This window comes from Lycium barbarum, chromosome 9 (genome assembly GCF_019175385.1).
Source record: "Lycium barbarum isolate Lr01 chromosome 9, ASM1917538v2, whole genome shotgun sequence".
Classification (NCBI taxonomy): domain Eukaryota; kingdom Viridiplantae; phylum Streptophyta; class Magnoliopsida; order Solanales; family Solanaceae; genus Lycium; species Lycium barbarum.
Window position 1 is genome coordinate 16123880 of NC_083345.1, and position 14247 is coordinate 16138126.

Below are 14247 nucleotides of genomic sequence, written 5' to 3' on the forward strand. Positions count from 1 at the left end.
TGTTAGGATCAGAAAACCAAAAAGTGAAGAATATTGCTCCCAGTGACACTGCTCCAAATTTGTAAATCTTTGTTCTATTGATTGGTAATTTGATCAACTGGAAGCAATGGTACTAACCAACTTCAATGGAACCGGTGTTGTTTTTGGTATGCATAAATTTTCATTCTTGTCTTTTGAATAAAAAGCTTCTTTTTGTTCTCTTTTTTTTTTTTGGCTTGTTTTCATGTACTGATGCAAAAAAAATTAAAATTGGAAGAAAGGGACGCGTGGGGGAGGGGTGGGGAAATGAAGAAGAAAGAGACAGGTGGGGGTTAGAAGAAAGGGAGGGGTAGGGACATGAAGAAGAAAGGGACGGGTAGGGGGAGGGGTGGGGAAATGAAGAAGAAAGAGACGGGTGGGGGTGGGATTAAAAAAATATAAATTTAGTATTAAAAAAAAGAAAAATAAATTAATTTTAATTAAAACGCGCCTAATTTTTAGTTATTTTTACATTTTATGCCACATCAGTTCTCAGGGAGCAAATAATATCATTTTTTTATATATTAGGTGTGTAATAAATCACTACTGAAGTTTAAGTGTGAACTCAACTTTTCGGGTATAGTTTAAGTGTCATTTGAGGTATTTTGTCCACTACCTCATGAATAGCTGGGCGTCAGCCATGAGTCATAAGGTGAAGTCCATATGCATTAATGTCCCGATATAGAAATACAGCTAAGTGGTACCAGAACTCTGATTCAATATTAAATACTCGTGTCGATCTCTATTTCTCCCACACCCATTTCCTAATTTTTATGTGCTCACATTCAAAGCTAATCGCATTACATCCTCCAAATTCCAACCTATATTTCTCTCTTTCTCATTCTCCTTGAATGTGATCATTATTATCATTTCTTAGCTCCCTCTCCACAAACTTGGCCTCAGCCTTAGGCCACTAATTTTATTGAGTCGCCATCACTAAAGGAAGAAACAAATGGAGGGGGTATCAACTAGGGTATACAGTGGATTAAAGGGTTACTGGAGGAGGAGGGGCTATCAGAAGCTGAACAGGACGAACCGGGTTGAACTATCAGCAGAAGGTTCAACCCGGAAGAGAAGGTTCTGGAAGATAAAGCTGACCCGAAAACTGAAACTGAAGATCAATTTTAAACGGTTTTCTTTGAAGAAGCTTCTTATTGGATTGCGTGATGCTTATGTGAACACGATGTTGAGGGTTGCAAACACCCGGGGGTTTGGCGGCGGCTACAGCGGCAGCATTGATGGATTTGGGATGAGGCCTATCAAGGAATATGATGAGAGAGTGCTGGTAGAGATCTACAAGTCTATGATAATTGCTCAAGGAAAATTGGGTAATCGAGATGGTGCTGCTACTGCTAAAATTGGTCCTGAGAATACTACTAGTACAACAACAACGTCAGTGTGATCCCACAAATGGGGTCTGAGTTTCTGAGGAGGGTAAGATATACACAGACATTATTTCTATTTTTGTGTAGGGTAGAGAGGTTGTTTCGACCGTCGGTCGGTCCTGAGATTACTGTCCATGGTAATTAATCTTATTCAAAGATAAGATTGTTCTGAGATTTAATAGTAATGCATTCAGAAATTATCTTCGTTTGAGGTTTTGTTCCCTAATTTTTAAAAATGAGGTCAGTTTATTTTGCTGGTATAATCTTGGCGACCGGAAGAATGTTGTAGATTGTAACACTACTTAGAAATATAGGGTAATTGTCCCTAATGATTTAGATTAGGCATTTCAAATTGAGTTTAACTTCAAGTATATGTGCAAAATATATATTATTACACTATCGGATCTTTTAGAGTAATAAATAGCTACAGTTTTATAGATCACGTCTTCTAACAAAGAAAATTAACAGTGATGGAATAAAACTGTAACTGAAATACCGAGTACAGATAGACAAACATAAAAGGCAAAAGGGTTAGATATACCCTCTACTTTAGTTTAATAGTTAAATATATCATCTGTTAGTCAAAGTAGATAAATATACCCCTTTTGTTAGTTAAAATAGATAAATATACTCCTTCCGTTAAGAAAGTACACAGATATACCCCTCAGTCGACAGAATCCCCAATTCCACCATTAATTATCCGATTTAACTTAAAAAAAACCCATGCCCGACCCGCCTCAACCCGCAAATTAAATTCTTTCCACCCAAATATACTCACCACTACTACAACCGACCCAACACAACTACCACCACCACAACCAGTAAATTCTTCATAACCATCCTTAACCACAACCCCAATTGTTTTGAGTCTAAAACTTCAAGAGATTGTTGATTTTTAGTTTTTAATTTTAGATTGGAGGACCGTTGTTTAGAAAGGAGGCCTGTGGCAGGGATTTTCTAGCCTTTTTGAGCGTAAAACTTTCATTTTTATTGATTTTAATGTTGCTAGCTACCTGGATATGTGATACAGTGACACTTGAAGAAATTTACCTCAGTTTGCTCCAAGTCAAAGCTCTCTGTTGGATACCTAAGTATTTTATAAAGTGTGAAATATTATAATAACCATGTTTGACTGATGACAATCATGCTTTCTCTGGTATTTTACATATGATATTCAATACTATATTAAGGATTTAATGTATTTACTGAGATCGAATGATCTTTTTTGTTTTGTTCAGTGATGTCCGAGGACATGGTTAAGGATGGTTATGAAGAATTTACTGGTTGTGGTGGTGGTGGTTGTGTTGGGTCGGTTGTAGTGGTGGTGGGTATATTTGGGTGGAAAGAATTTAATTTGCGGGTCGGGTGGGTCGGGCATGGTTTTTTGTAAGTTAAATCGGATAATTAATGGTGGAATTGGGGATTCTGTCAATTGAGGGGTATATTTATGTACTTTCTTAACGGAAGGGGTATATTTATCTACTTTGACTAACGGAAAGGGTATATTTATCTACTTTGATTAACAGAGGATATATTTAACTATTAAACTAAAGTAGAGAGGTATATTTGACCTTTTTCCCAAACATAAAATCGTTTACTAAGCTTCAAACCATTTGGAACACCTAGACTACAATACGATTCATCACACAGGTGAGTTAAGTTCTATGCTTATATAATCAAATTATAGGTAACACTATTTCATAAGCGCTCATTTGACTTTTTGAATGTTGAACTTTTATTATCATTTTTAAATGTATTTTTCATCAACTTGAATGAGAAAAGTTGCAATTTGTTTTTTTGTATAGATTTTAAATATTGTAGTTTTAATTACAAAATATTAAGTTGATTTAGTTCAATTTAAAATTTAACATTAATCAAATTAACTCTCCTAACAGCAAAAAATGACAACTAATTTCAGAGAGAAAGAGTAAGTGTGCCTCAGTGTGTTAGAAAAATGTGGCGCATGATTCATAACGCGCCGCTGCTTTAGGTGAAGCTATTGATTGTCAGATATCTAGTGTGTGGGAGAATTAATTAATGGCGTCAAAGCATTATATAAGTGGATCAATTAATTTGACTACAACTCTTGGTACATGGTTGTCTTTAGCAGTAGTGAAGAGACCACATAAAATTCTGTAGGGAAAAAATTTCTGTCAAAATTAAGTCGAAGTAAACTTGCTTCTAAGATTCCAATCGTGATGATGTTAGGGATAAAATAATAATGCAAATACATCATTAGTACTGTTATAAAACTATATGATTGGAAATAAACAAGAGAAGCAAATTAATAACTTTATAGAAATGAGGGAGAAATTGTATTTCACTTCTTGTTTATATCTCTTCACAAATTGAGAACTTAACCATCTATTTATAGAGATGGTAAATCTCTTAATGAAGTCATCAATGACAACACCAAGAGTTAAAATCAAACTTGTGTTGCTTCATTTTCTTCATTTCATACATGCCACCAAATGTACATGTACCTTGCTTCATTTTCTTCATTTCATACATGCCACCAAATGTACATGTACCTTGCTTCATTTTCTTCATTTCATACATGTCACCAAATGTACATGTACCTACTCTTATTTAGGACATGTGAAAAACCTAGACTATATGGACATTCATATATATATTTTATAACACTCCCCCTTGGATGTCCATTGATAGATAATATGCCTCGTTAAAACCTTACTAGAAAAAACCCAGTGGGAAAAATTCTAGTGAAGGAAAAAGAGTACATATTTCTAATAATATACATTTGGTTGCCTCATTAAAAACCTTACAAGAAAAACCCAGTGGGACAAAACCTTGTATGGAAAAAAGAGTACAACATGTATTAACTCTCCCTGATGAGAACTTCAGTCCAAATATTTGAGTCTTCGCATTCCAATCTTGTGCACCATCTTCTTGAAAGTTGCAGTTGGTAGAGACTTGGTGAACAAATTAGCCATATTATCACTTGAACGAATCTGTTGCACGTTGATATCACCATTCTTTTGGAGCTCGTGTGTGAAGAACAACTTTGGTGAAATGTGTTTTATCCTATCTCCTTTTATGAATCCTCCTTTTAATTGGGCAATGCATGCTGCATTATCTTCATATAAGATTGTGGGTATTTTATCACATTTCAAACCACACTTTTATCGAATGAGATGTATCATTGACCTCAGCCACACAACTTCACGGCTCGCTTCATGAATAGCTATTATCTCAGCATGATTTGATGAGGTAGCCACAATAGGCTGCTTTGTAGATCGCCAAGGTATGGCAGCGCCCCCACAAATAAATACATAGCCTGTTTGAGATCTAGCTTTGTGTGGGTCAGATAAATACCCTGCATCAGCATAACCAACAAGATCGGGACTGCAATTGCTAGAATAAAATAAGCCCAAATCGATAGTCCCCTTTAAATACCTCAATATGTGTTTAATTCCGTTCCAGTGTCTCCTTGTAGGAGCACAACTATGTCTCGCTAACACATTAACTGAAAATGTTATGTCAGGCCTTGTGGTATTGGCAAGATACATTAGTGCACCAATTGCACTAAGATATGGTACTTCTGGACCAAGAATTTCCTCATTCTTTTCTTGAGGTCGGAACTGATCTTTATTCGCATCAAGTGATCGAACAACCATCGGAGTACTTAATGGATGTGCTTCATCCATATAAAATCATTTCAACACTTTCTCTGTATAGGCAGATTGATGGACAAAAATGTCATTTGTCAAATGTTCAATTTGCAAACCAAGGCATAATTTTGTCTTTCCAAGATCTTTCATCTCAAATTCCTTCTTTAAATAATCAATTGCCTTTTTGAGCTCTGCTGGAGTTCCAATAAGGTTTATGTCGTCAACATATACAACAAGTACAGCAAACTCCGATATTACTTTCTTTATAAAAACACATGGGCAAATTGCATCATTTGTATATCCTTCCTTTAACAAATATTCACTAAGGCGGTTATACCACATGCGCCCAGATTGCTTTAAACCATTAATAGATGACGTGCCTCGTTAAAACCTTATTAGGAAAAAACCCCGTGGGAAAAAGTCCTAATGAAGGAAAAACAGTACACATATCTAATAATACGCTTTGAGAGTTGCCTCATTAAAAACCTTGCCAGGAAAACCCAAATGAGACAAAACCTTGGTCAAGGGAAAAAGAGTACAGTGCGTATTTGCTCCCCCTGATTAAAGCATCACATAATTCTTGACGATGATGTAACAAATCTTGTATACCAACTTATCATATCTTGAGATTGACAGAGCTTTTATCAGATCTGTCAAATGATCATTTGACGAACTGGTTGATTATCTGCATCTTCCTTTCTCAGATAGAGTTGCATCATCGCCGTATAATACTGTTGCAATTAGGACAAGTACATCATGACTTGCTTCATAATCTCTTGTTGTCTTTCTATGATTTGACTGTCATGACAATAATCCTTCATGGAAATAGATAAAACATCTGGATTGAATTCTTATGTCGATCAGATGAATGCCCTGTATGTCCAAAAACACTTGACAGTATTGGTTAGGACAAATACATTCATGTCAGGGTTTTCATTTGCAATGTGCAGTTGATCTATTTCAATAACTCCATGTTGAAGTAAATTATATCATGCCTGTAGTTATAGCAAGATATATAAATGCATCAACTCCACAAATATATGGTACTTCAGGACCATTTCAATTTTCTCATTTCAGCAGATATAATCAAGTGCTTTTGGAAACTCTTCAAGAGCTCCAATAATATACAAGTCATCAACTTGCATAATAATATGAAAGGTTCTGATTATCATATAGAGACAAGGGTAAACATGATCTTATTGGTACCCTTCGTCAATAAATATTCATTAAGGCGATTTCAGTACATCAGCCTTGATTCATTTAATCCATTTAAGGATTATAAACAAGTTTCCCAAGAATTTGTATATGCTTCAGGCATTTTGAACCCTTCAGAAATTTTCATATAAATTTTGTCAAGTAAGCCATATAGGCTGTGACAACTTCCGTCATTATAAATAATGTGACATTTTCTGATGTTTGGACTGCTGGCCCAATAAACATTACGTTTACCAAGATGCATCATTTTACTTGGTGATTATCTCTACATCAACATGCTTTAAGATACGTAGAAATAAAATCCTCACAACCTTATACAATATTGCGCACTATATTGTATCAAAATATTGTCGACAAGATATCATGTTGTATCGGTTCGCAATTCGACATAACTTACTGAGATCTCATCACTTCATTATTTTCAGGTACCTAAACCTCGCATAAGGTTTCATGAAGTGTTATGTCGTCGGCTCTTCAAGAACACTTTGCCTCCTTATTATGATCATTTGCTCCTCCCTTTTTTTCAAGGATTATTATATTTGGAACCGATTGGTTTACCATGCTCCATACATGTTGTAGACTCTGTCCTTCAGGGACATTAGGAGCATTTTGCAGATGAAATATGAAATAGTTGGGTCAGCAAATGCTTCCAGCATTTGACTTGAATTATCTGAGGATCATACTGATGATAATTCACAACATATTTCTTAGCTGCTTATTCTCTCCCATTTATTTTAGTGACATATGTCCCCATTGTCTTTGGGAAAATCCATCTGTGTGCATCATGGTATATCCATTAATCATGTACCGCACATCAAATGCTAAAAGATGGAAATATCTAGTTCCTGACCCTGAACCAAATATGAGGGGAGAATTTATCAAAATTTATTGATCTGAAGCACACAAGTGTTGTTGTATGCAATATATCATATCTCAGACCAACATCTGAAACTCTGTTCTCATAAGCAATGGTTTGGCTGTATTATGGAGGCATCTAATGCCAAACCAACTTAGATATAAACCAGCATTATCAAGATGATTGTCTTGATTACATATTCTGAAAATTGTGCTTCCAACTCAATCATTTTGAGCAAGCAACTTCGTAAATGTCAAACTGCCAGTTGACAATAAACATACATGAGACCGTCTCATAGATGCATCTATTTAAGACATTACATTACAGGTGAAGGAGCCCACATTCACCTTTTATATTTTTCAGAATTTTGGGGATTCAGTCCCAACATTAGCTGGTGTAATCAACTTATCATGAGAACTAGCAACACAAACAAATTCTTAAAGAATCTTCTAGTTCTTCAATATGTTTTTAATACTCAATTAGCACATCAGATTTAAATCAGGACGATCAAAATGGTCTTGTCAACTGATAAAATTATCTGTACCAGTAAACTTCAAGTTTACTATGACGAGTGCTATTTCTTTTAATAAACTTCTGGTTTACTACTGCATGAAATTGTATATCAATAAACTTCTGGTTTATCGTGATATGTGATCTCATCATGCTCGGGTAACATTTCACTTGTGTATTTCTTACCCATAGTAACTTGAAGATATTTAATATTCCGATCATTTGTAGTCTCAATATGATAACCATTTTTTATTATAGTAAACTTCAGGTCTACTACAGTATTCCGATCGTACCAATTACGATCTACGATGAATGGTATTATCATATATAACATCTTCAAGAGACTTCAATTTATTTATCATAATCAGATATTATTTGGACATTGCTAGTGTCATGATACTTGTAAATAAATAATTATCTCTTCTGGAGATGGATCATGATATTTTCACAATCAAATGCACGTTTTATATTTATAGGCTTTACTACATATTATCACATTCACTTCAGGGAATGGATCTATATTTATAGCTTATATCAAAAGTTCTCATTCTTCAAAAATGGAACACAATCATCTGAACGTGCAGGCCTTAAGCATATCAAATTGTGATAGCTTAAAATTTCTTTTAAGATATTGCTACTTCAGGAGCAAATCGAGATATGCATATAATGTAGAGATTTTTCTCTAACATATTTTCAATATAAATCACAATATGGAGGCCTATATATGAATCATCACTTCCAGTGATCGTGATCCATAAATATAAATAAATTTAGTGATACTTTAGACTTGTGAAGTATGAATGTCACTTCTGGGATCATTCTAAAAACAAGTACCAAATTAATCACGATATACACATATATAAACATAGCATGTAACATTAGAAGTGAATTAAAAATATTAAACCAACAATAATAAGCAAAAAGGCTCAAATCACTTTACCTGTGATGGAAACTGTTTTTATTATAAGATACAAGTATAACTTACTAGATACCCAAACCTCATGAAGAATTGCAAACAATACTTGATTACATACACCGTCGTGAACCGTTTTCCGGATGATTTATAATTGCAACCCCTTAAATAACAAAAACTTCTGCATAAGTATATTATTTTAGATGGGTAGGACAATACCTTGATTTTCTGTAAGGCATGGATGACACAAAGACGGTAGTACCGATATGGGCTAAACTCAAATAAAAGATTAGAGACTCGTGCTGATAACGTGTTATAAAACTATATGTTTGGAAATAAACAAGAGAAGCAAACTAATAACTTTATAGAAATGAGGGAGAGATTGTATTTCACTTCTTGTTTATATCTCTTCACAAATTGAGAACTTAACCATCTATTTATAGAGATGGTAAATCTCTTGATGAAGTCATCAATGACAACACCAAGAGTTAAAATCAAACTTGTGTTGCTTCATTTTCTTCATTTCATACATGCCACCAAATGTACATGTACCTTGCTTCATTTTCTTCATTTCATACATGCCACCAAATGTACATGTACCTACTCTTATTTAGGACATGTGGAAAACCTAGACTATATGGACATTCATATATATATTTTATAACAAGTACATCATTGTCTAGACTTTATTGGGATTCATAAGTTGACCAATGGTAATTCATGATGTTGGTTGGTGACGATAACGCATAAACTTGCTAATATTAATTCATGTAATATTGTTTCATCAAAAAGTTTAAATATCGCAAGTAGATATGTAGTTAAGGACTCATGCGAATCATCCGAATGCAGTATTTGTGACTCGTACTTTATATATATGTTAAATTTTTATTAAATTATAATAATATATTTTGAACCACATAAATTGAATGATTGTGGTTGCAGCCAAGAGTGTAACCTAATGGTCCATAAAGTAGGAGGAAAACAAGGGGTGTCAAAAGGGCGGGTTGGGCTGAAATCAGCCCAATCAAAATGGACTGAGGTAAAAAATGGGTTGGGCTAACATTGGCCCAAAAGTTACTTGGACTGAAATGGGCTAAAAATTGGCTGGGTTACGACCCGCCCAATTTTGACCCAATTTTTTTTAGGGAAAAAAACGTAACTATACAATTATATAAAAATATTTACAGAAGTTTAGCACCATTATCTAATCAACATTTCCTAGCATTAGAAGAGTTATATACCAAAACAAATTCTTACCTATTATAAGTATACGGCTATAGACAAGTCATTAACAAATTAACTTATTTTTATGCTACTTTTTTGCTCAAAAGATATTCCCTCCTGGATAGCTACGTTCAGTCTTCTTCTCCATTTTTAGTAATCTGACTTTGTCATATATTGTATTTATACCATAATTATACATGCTATGCTTGAGATATAAGAAAATTATATCATACATATAAAAAAAAAAATATATATATATATATATATATATTCAATAAAAAAATCACAAAGAAATACTTTCATTATAACAAATTTGTCCATGAATATACAATTTTTACCTTTACATCTCATAAATTGGTACCAGAAATATAATAATAATCTGAATTTTTCATATACTACATTTATACCATTAAAATTCATGGTATATTTTAGATATAAATTTTTATACCATGCATATCGTATCCATGAATATACAATTGTTATCTTTGTATCTCATAAATTTGTACCAAAAATGTAGCAATAATCTGAATTTGCCATATACTATATATATACCATAAAAATACATGGTATATTTTAGATATAAAATTTTTATACCATGCATATCATATATTACAAGTATAAATTTATATTTAATAATTTAAAAAAAATACTTTTCGTATAACAAATTTATACCATAAATATATTGCCATAAATCTATATAAAAGATGTAACGATAAGTTGGCTTTGCCATGTTTAATATCTCTCCAAGACTTTATTACCACAAAAATATCATATGTTATCTTTGTATCATATGTTATCTTTGTATCTCATAAATTTATTGCCATGCATATCATATGTTATCTTTGTATCTCATAAATTTGTACCAAAAATGTAGCAATAATCTGAATTTGCCATATACTATATATATGCCATAAAAATACATGGTATATTTTAGATATAAATTTTTTATACCATGCATATCATATATTACAAGTATAAATTTATATTTAATAATTTTAAAAAAATACTTTTCGTATAACAAATTTATATCATAAATATATTGCCATAAATCTATATAAAAGATGTAACATAAGTTGTCTTTGCCATGTTTAATATCTCTCCAAGACTTTATTACCACAAAAATATGTCCTCGCTTAATAATTCTTTGAAGCAGCTTAATTTAGTTCTCCTTTCTCCCAAATAAAAGAAAACATAAAAGGAAAAAAAATATTAGTATCCAATGTAAAAGGAAAAGAAGTGAACAGAGACGATTCTACGTCCCGTGCAGTCCAAAAATTATGATCAATTAATCATGGGGTAGTAGCACAGCGTTAACAACAAAAATCTAATAGAAATGAAAAAATAGTCTATTAATTGAAGAGGAGGGAGAACTAAAAATAATGGGTTGTACCCAACACGTATAAGAAAGAGAAATGAGAATAATAAAGATAAAAAAGCAAGAGAATAAATTTGATCCCTATTTCGTGGGATAAATTTAACGTGAATTCCTAGTTTAGTGGGATAAGTAACTAGTAAATATACCAATAAAGTAAAAAAGAGTGCTCTTTTTGATGAATTTGAAAAATTGTGCTATTTATGTGCTTAATTCTTGTTCCATGACTTATGGTGTAATTTCCTCCTTTTTGTTTTTTTAAATTGATTCCTTTCTACTAAAATTAATCTGTTTCAAATTCTTTTTTTTTTTTTCAAAATTAATCAACTCCATCAATAAACTCATACAACCCAACCTTTATTTGCATTTTCAATGTTATCACTGCAGAGTTGAGTACATTTTCAATTCAAATACTACTTTATATGCTATAATACTAGATTAGGAAGTGACGAACAACATTGTATTTAAATGAAGTGAATAACATTCTCAAACAACTAAAGAGAATGAATTTGCATACCAAAACACTGCAAGCATATAGAGATTAGTTACTTAGATACAAGTATTTCCACCACGAAAAAGGAAAATTCTCTGTAGTGATAACCTTAATAAAGGATACAAACCTTTGTAGTGATAACATTTACTCAATGATACCAAAGGGAAGTGCAGAATTCATCTTAAAATAAATCATACCGATAAAAAATTAATACTTATCCATACTTGAAATTTAAAAAATTACACATTGAAGTTCAAATGCACATATAACACTAATTCTTTGCTAAATCTAACGACCTATAGTGCAGAAATCATATGAAAATAAATTTCATTCAGCTCACTCCAGCCAAATTTCTCTAATGCCTCATATTCCAGAGATACATAAATCAAGAACTAATTCAATTCACTTCCCCAAAAATCAACTTTGACAATGATTTTCCAGAACCCACAAGAAAATAGCAGCAACACACAAATGATTCCAAAAAAAAAAAAAAAAGCAAAAAAATAACACTGGAAAAAAGAAAAAGAAAAATAGAACCCGAGAGAAAATCAGAAGTGAAAATCATATGCCTTTTGTGATTTTTATGTCTCAAATACACTCATGATTTATCGTATGAATATGCAAACATATGTATGTTGACATTTCTTTGTTTCTCTAAAAAAATAAAATGAAACTTGGGTATGCTGAATTTTCACCAACCAACCTGGATATGTTGAATAAAGTGTGGAAGGGGAGAGAGAAAGAGGAAGATGAATAAAGTAGAAGTTTGAAATGACTAAATAATTTAGGGGTTTTCAAAAGTTGGACTTGGGCCATATTTCGGCCCAATTTTGGGCTGAAATGGCAATCAATTAAAAAATGGGTTCTGATGAATGAGCTAAAAATCAGCCCGGTACTAATTATCTTGTGCCCAACCCATAAAATTTTGAGCGGGTTGGGCGGGCCATCACGTTTTGGGCCAGAATTGACACCCCTAAGGAAAACCATTAAATCTCGCGCAAATTCAAATGTCATATACGCAAAAAAAAAGAAAAAAAAGCGATTTCTTTCAATTTACCTAAACCTTGATAAATGATGTTACCTGCTATCTGCGTTGGTGAGAGATGGCAAATACTAGATCAAATAGTCAAGGTGCATATAAATTGGCTCGAACACCATCATAAAAAAATCAAATAATTGTGGTATAATTTCAAACTCGAACCCTTCATTGATCCGCCTTTGAAACATATATGGCGCTTGTATTTATTTCTTAATTTATTTTATTTTTGCAATAGAGTACATAATTATTGTTCTTCAATTATTAATTTGGTGACTGCTAACTGCTAAATCATTTCTCCATGCTTTCTACTCGGTAATTTTAATCATTTGGGGCATGTGAGAAATGATGTATTTTTGTAATTACTCATCCGCGATGGATAAAACCTGGAAATAGTAATCTTTTTTGGGTTACAAAAAGTAAACCCAAAATCATTGGCCCAACGAAATTGCTAATTCGAGCATTCTAAGCGGGCCACTGCATTTGGGCCAGCATGCATATATTCGATGAATCAGTCAAGATGTGTGTAAGCTATAGTATAAATCTTGCATTACACAATTTCCAAATAAAACACCCTTGATGATATTACCTAGCTACATTAAGACGACCATTTTATTACTATCTTTGCATCACAGCATTTGCAAATGAAACAGCCTGATTGAGCACGACTATACTTTAGAAATTTCTAGTGACTGGTGGTAAACACTGTTCGATGCCAGAAAATAAAACAGGAGATCGCATTTGATACGACCAGAAATTGAAATAGCAGGAGCTAGCATTTATGTTTGTTGAGAGATCAGAAAACTTATACATGTGGTGGCTTTTCATAAAGTATGATCTCTCAAACATTGGAATGCGTATATTTCATTTTCACATGTGGAATTATGAAATTTGCGGAAAATAGTTGCCCAGAAAAACGTAACGAGGAAAACGACTTTTGAGAGGATGATAATATTTTGGGTGTGCGAAATGTTCGCAATTGATGCTGCTTGTATAGACCAACTGTTGGAGATGTTAAAAAGAGGGACATAATGAGTTGTTACACAAGTTACTTGGCTGCCCATATCTTAGACATCTGATTAAGGGTGTAAGGATCTCAACCATCTCACCACGGTATGTGGTTGACAAGTTTCAACTCAACAAGTATAGAACTTAGCAAATCCATAAAGAACAAATATGTATATCAAATGCTCAAAATCAACCAAAAATAATACCTAGCTTATTTGAAGAATTGAACAATTTTTTTTTTTTTTTTGTCAACGGGTATTTATAGTACCTTTTAAAGTTCGTAAGTACATATATTCTCTTCGGAATATATATAAATTCTCAACTTTTACCGAAAATTAATCATGTTTATTCTCATCCTTCGTCTTTGGCAAAAGGGAGTACAACAATATGAGCCATCTGTGATTCCTCTATTGGAAAGCAATCTCAGAAGGCATTTAAGCATCTTTTCACTGTTACCATACGATTAGGAAAAATAGTGCAAGCGGGATCTTTCTAGTACTTGTATCCTTTTATCTTTATGAAGTGGAGGCGAAGCTAGAATTTTCAACTTTATTGACTTTAAGTTTTAAAATGATGGCTGCAAAT

At 33.0% G+C, this 14247-nt stretch overlaps 1 protein-coding gene across 1 annotated transcript; it reads left to right on the plus strand.

Moving 5' to 3' along the window:
- The first annotated feature begins 746 nt into the window (after positions 1 to 746).
- Positions 747 to 1609, plus strand: LOC132610697 (uncharacterized). Its single transcript, XM_060325052.1, has one exon. It carries the CDS (start codon positions 971 to 973, stop codon positions 1418 to 1420), a length of 450 nt encoding a protein of 149 aa, XP_060181035.1. The 5' UTR covers positions 747 to 970; the 3' UTR covers positions 1421 to 1609.
- Positions 1610 to 14247: the final 12638 nt, after the last annotated feature.

Excerpts from the sequence above, each read along its gene's own strand:
- LOC132610697 (XM_060325052.1), top strand. The coding sequence starts at position 971 with ATGGAGGGGGTATCAACTAGGGTATACAGTGGATTAAAGGGTTACTGG.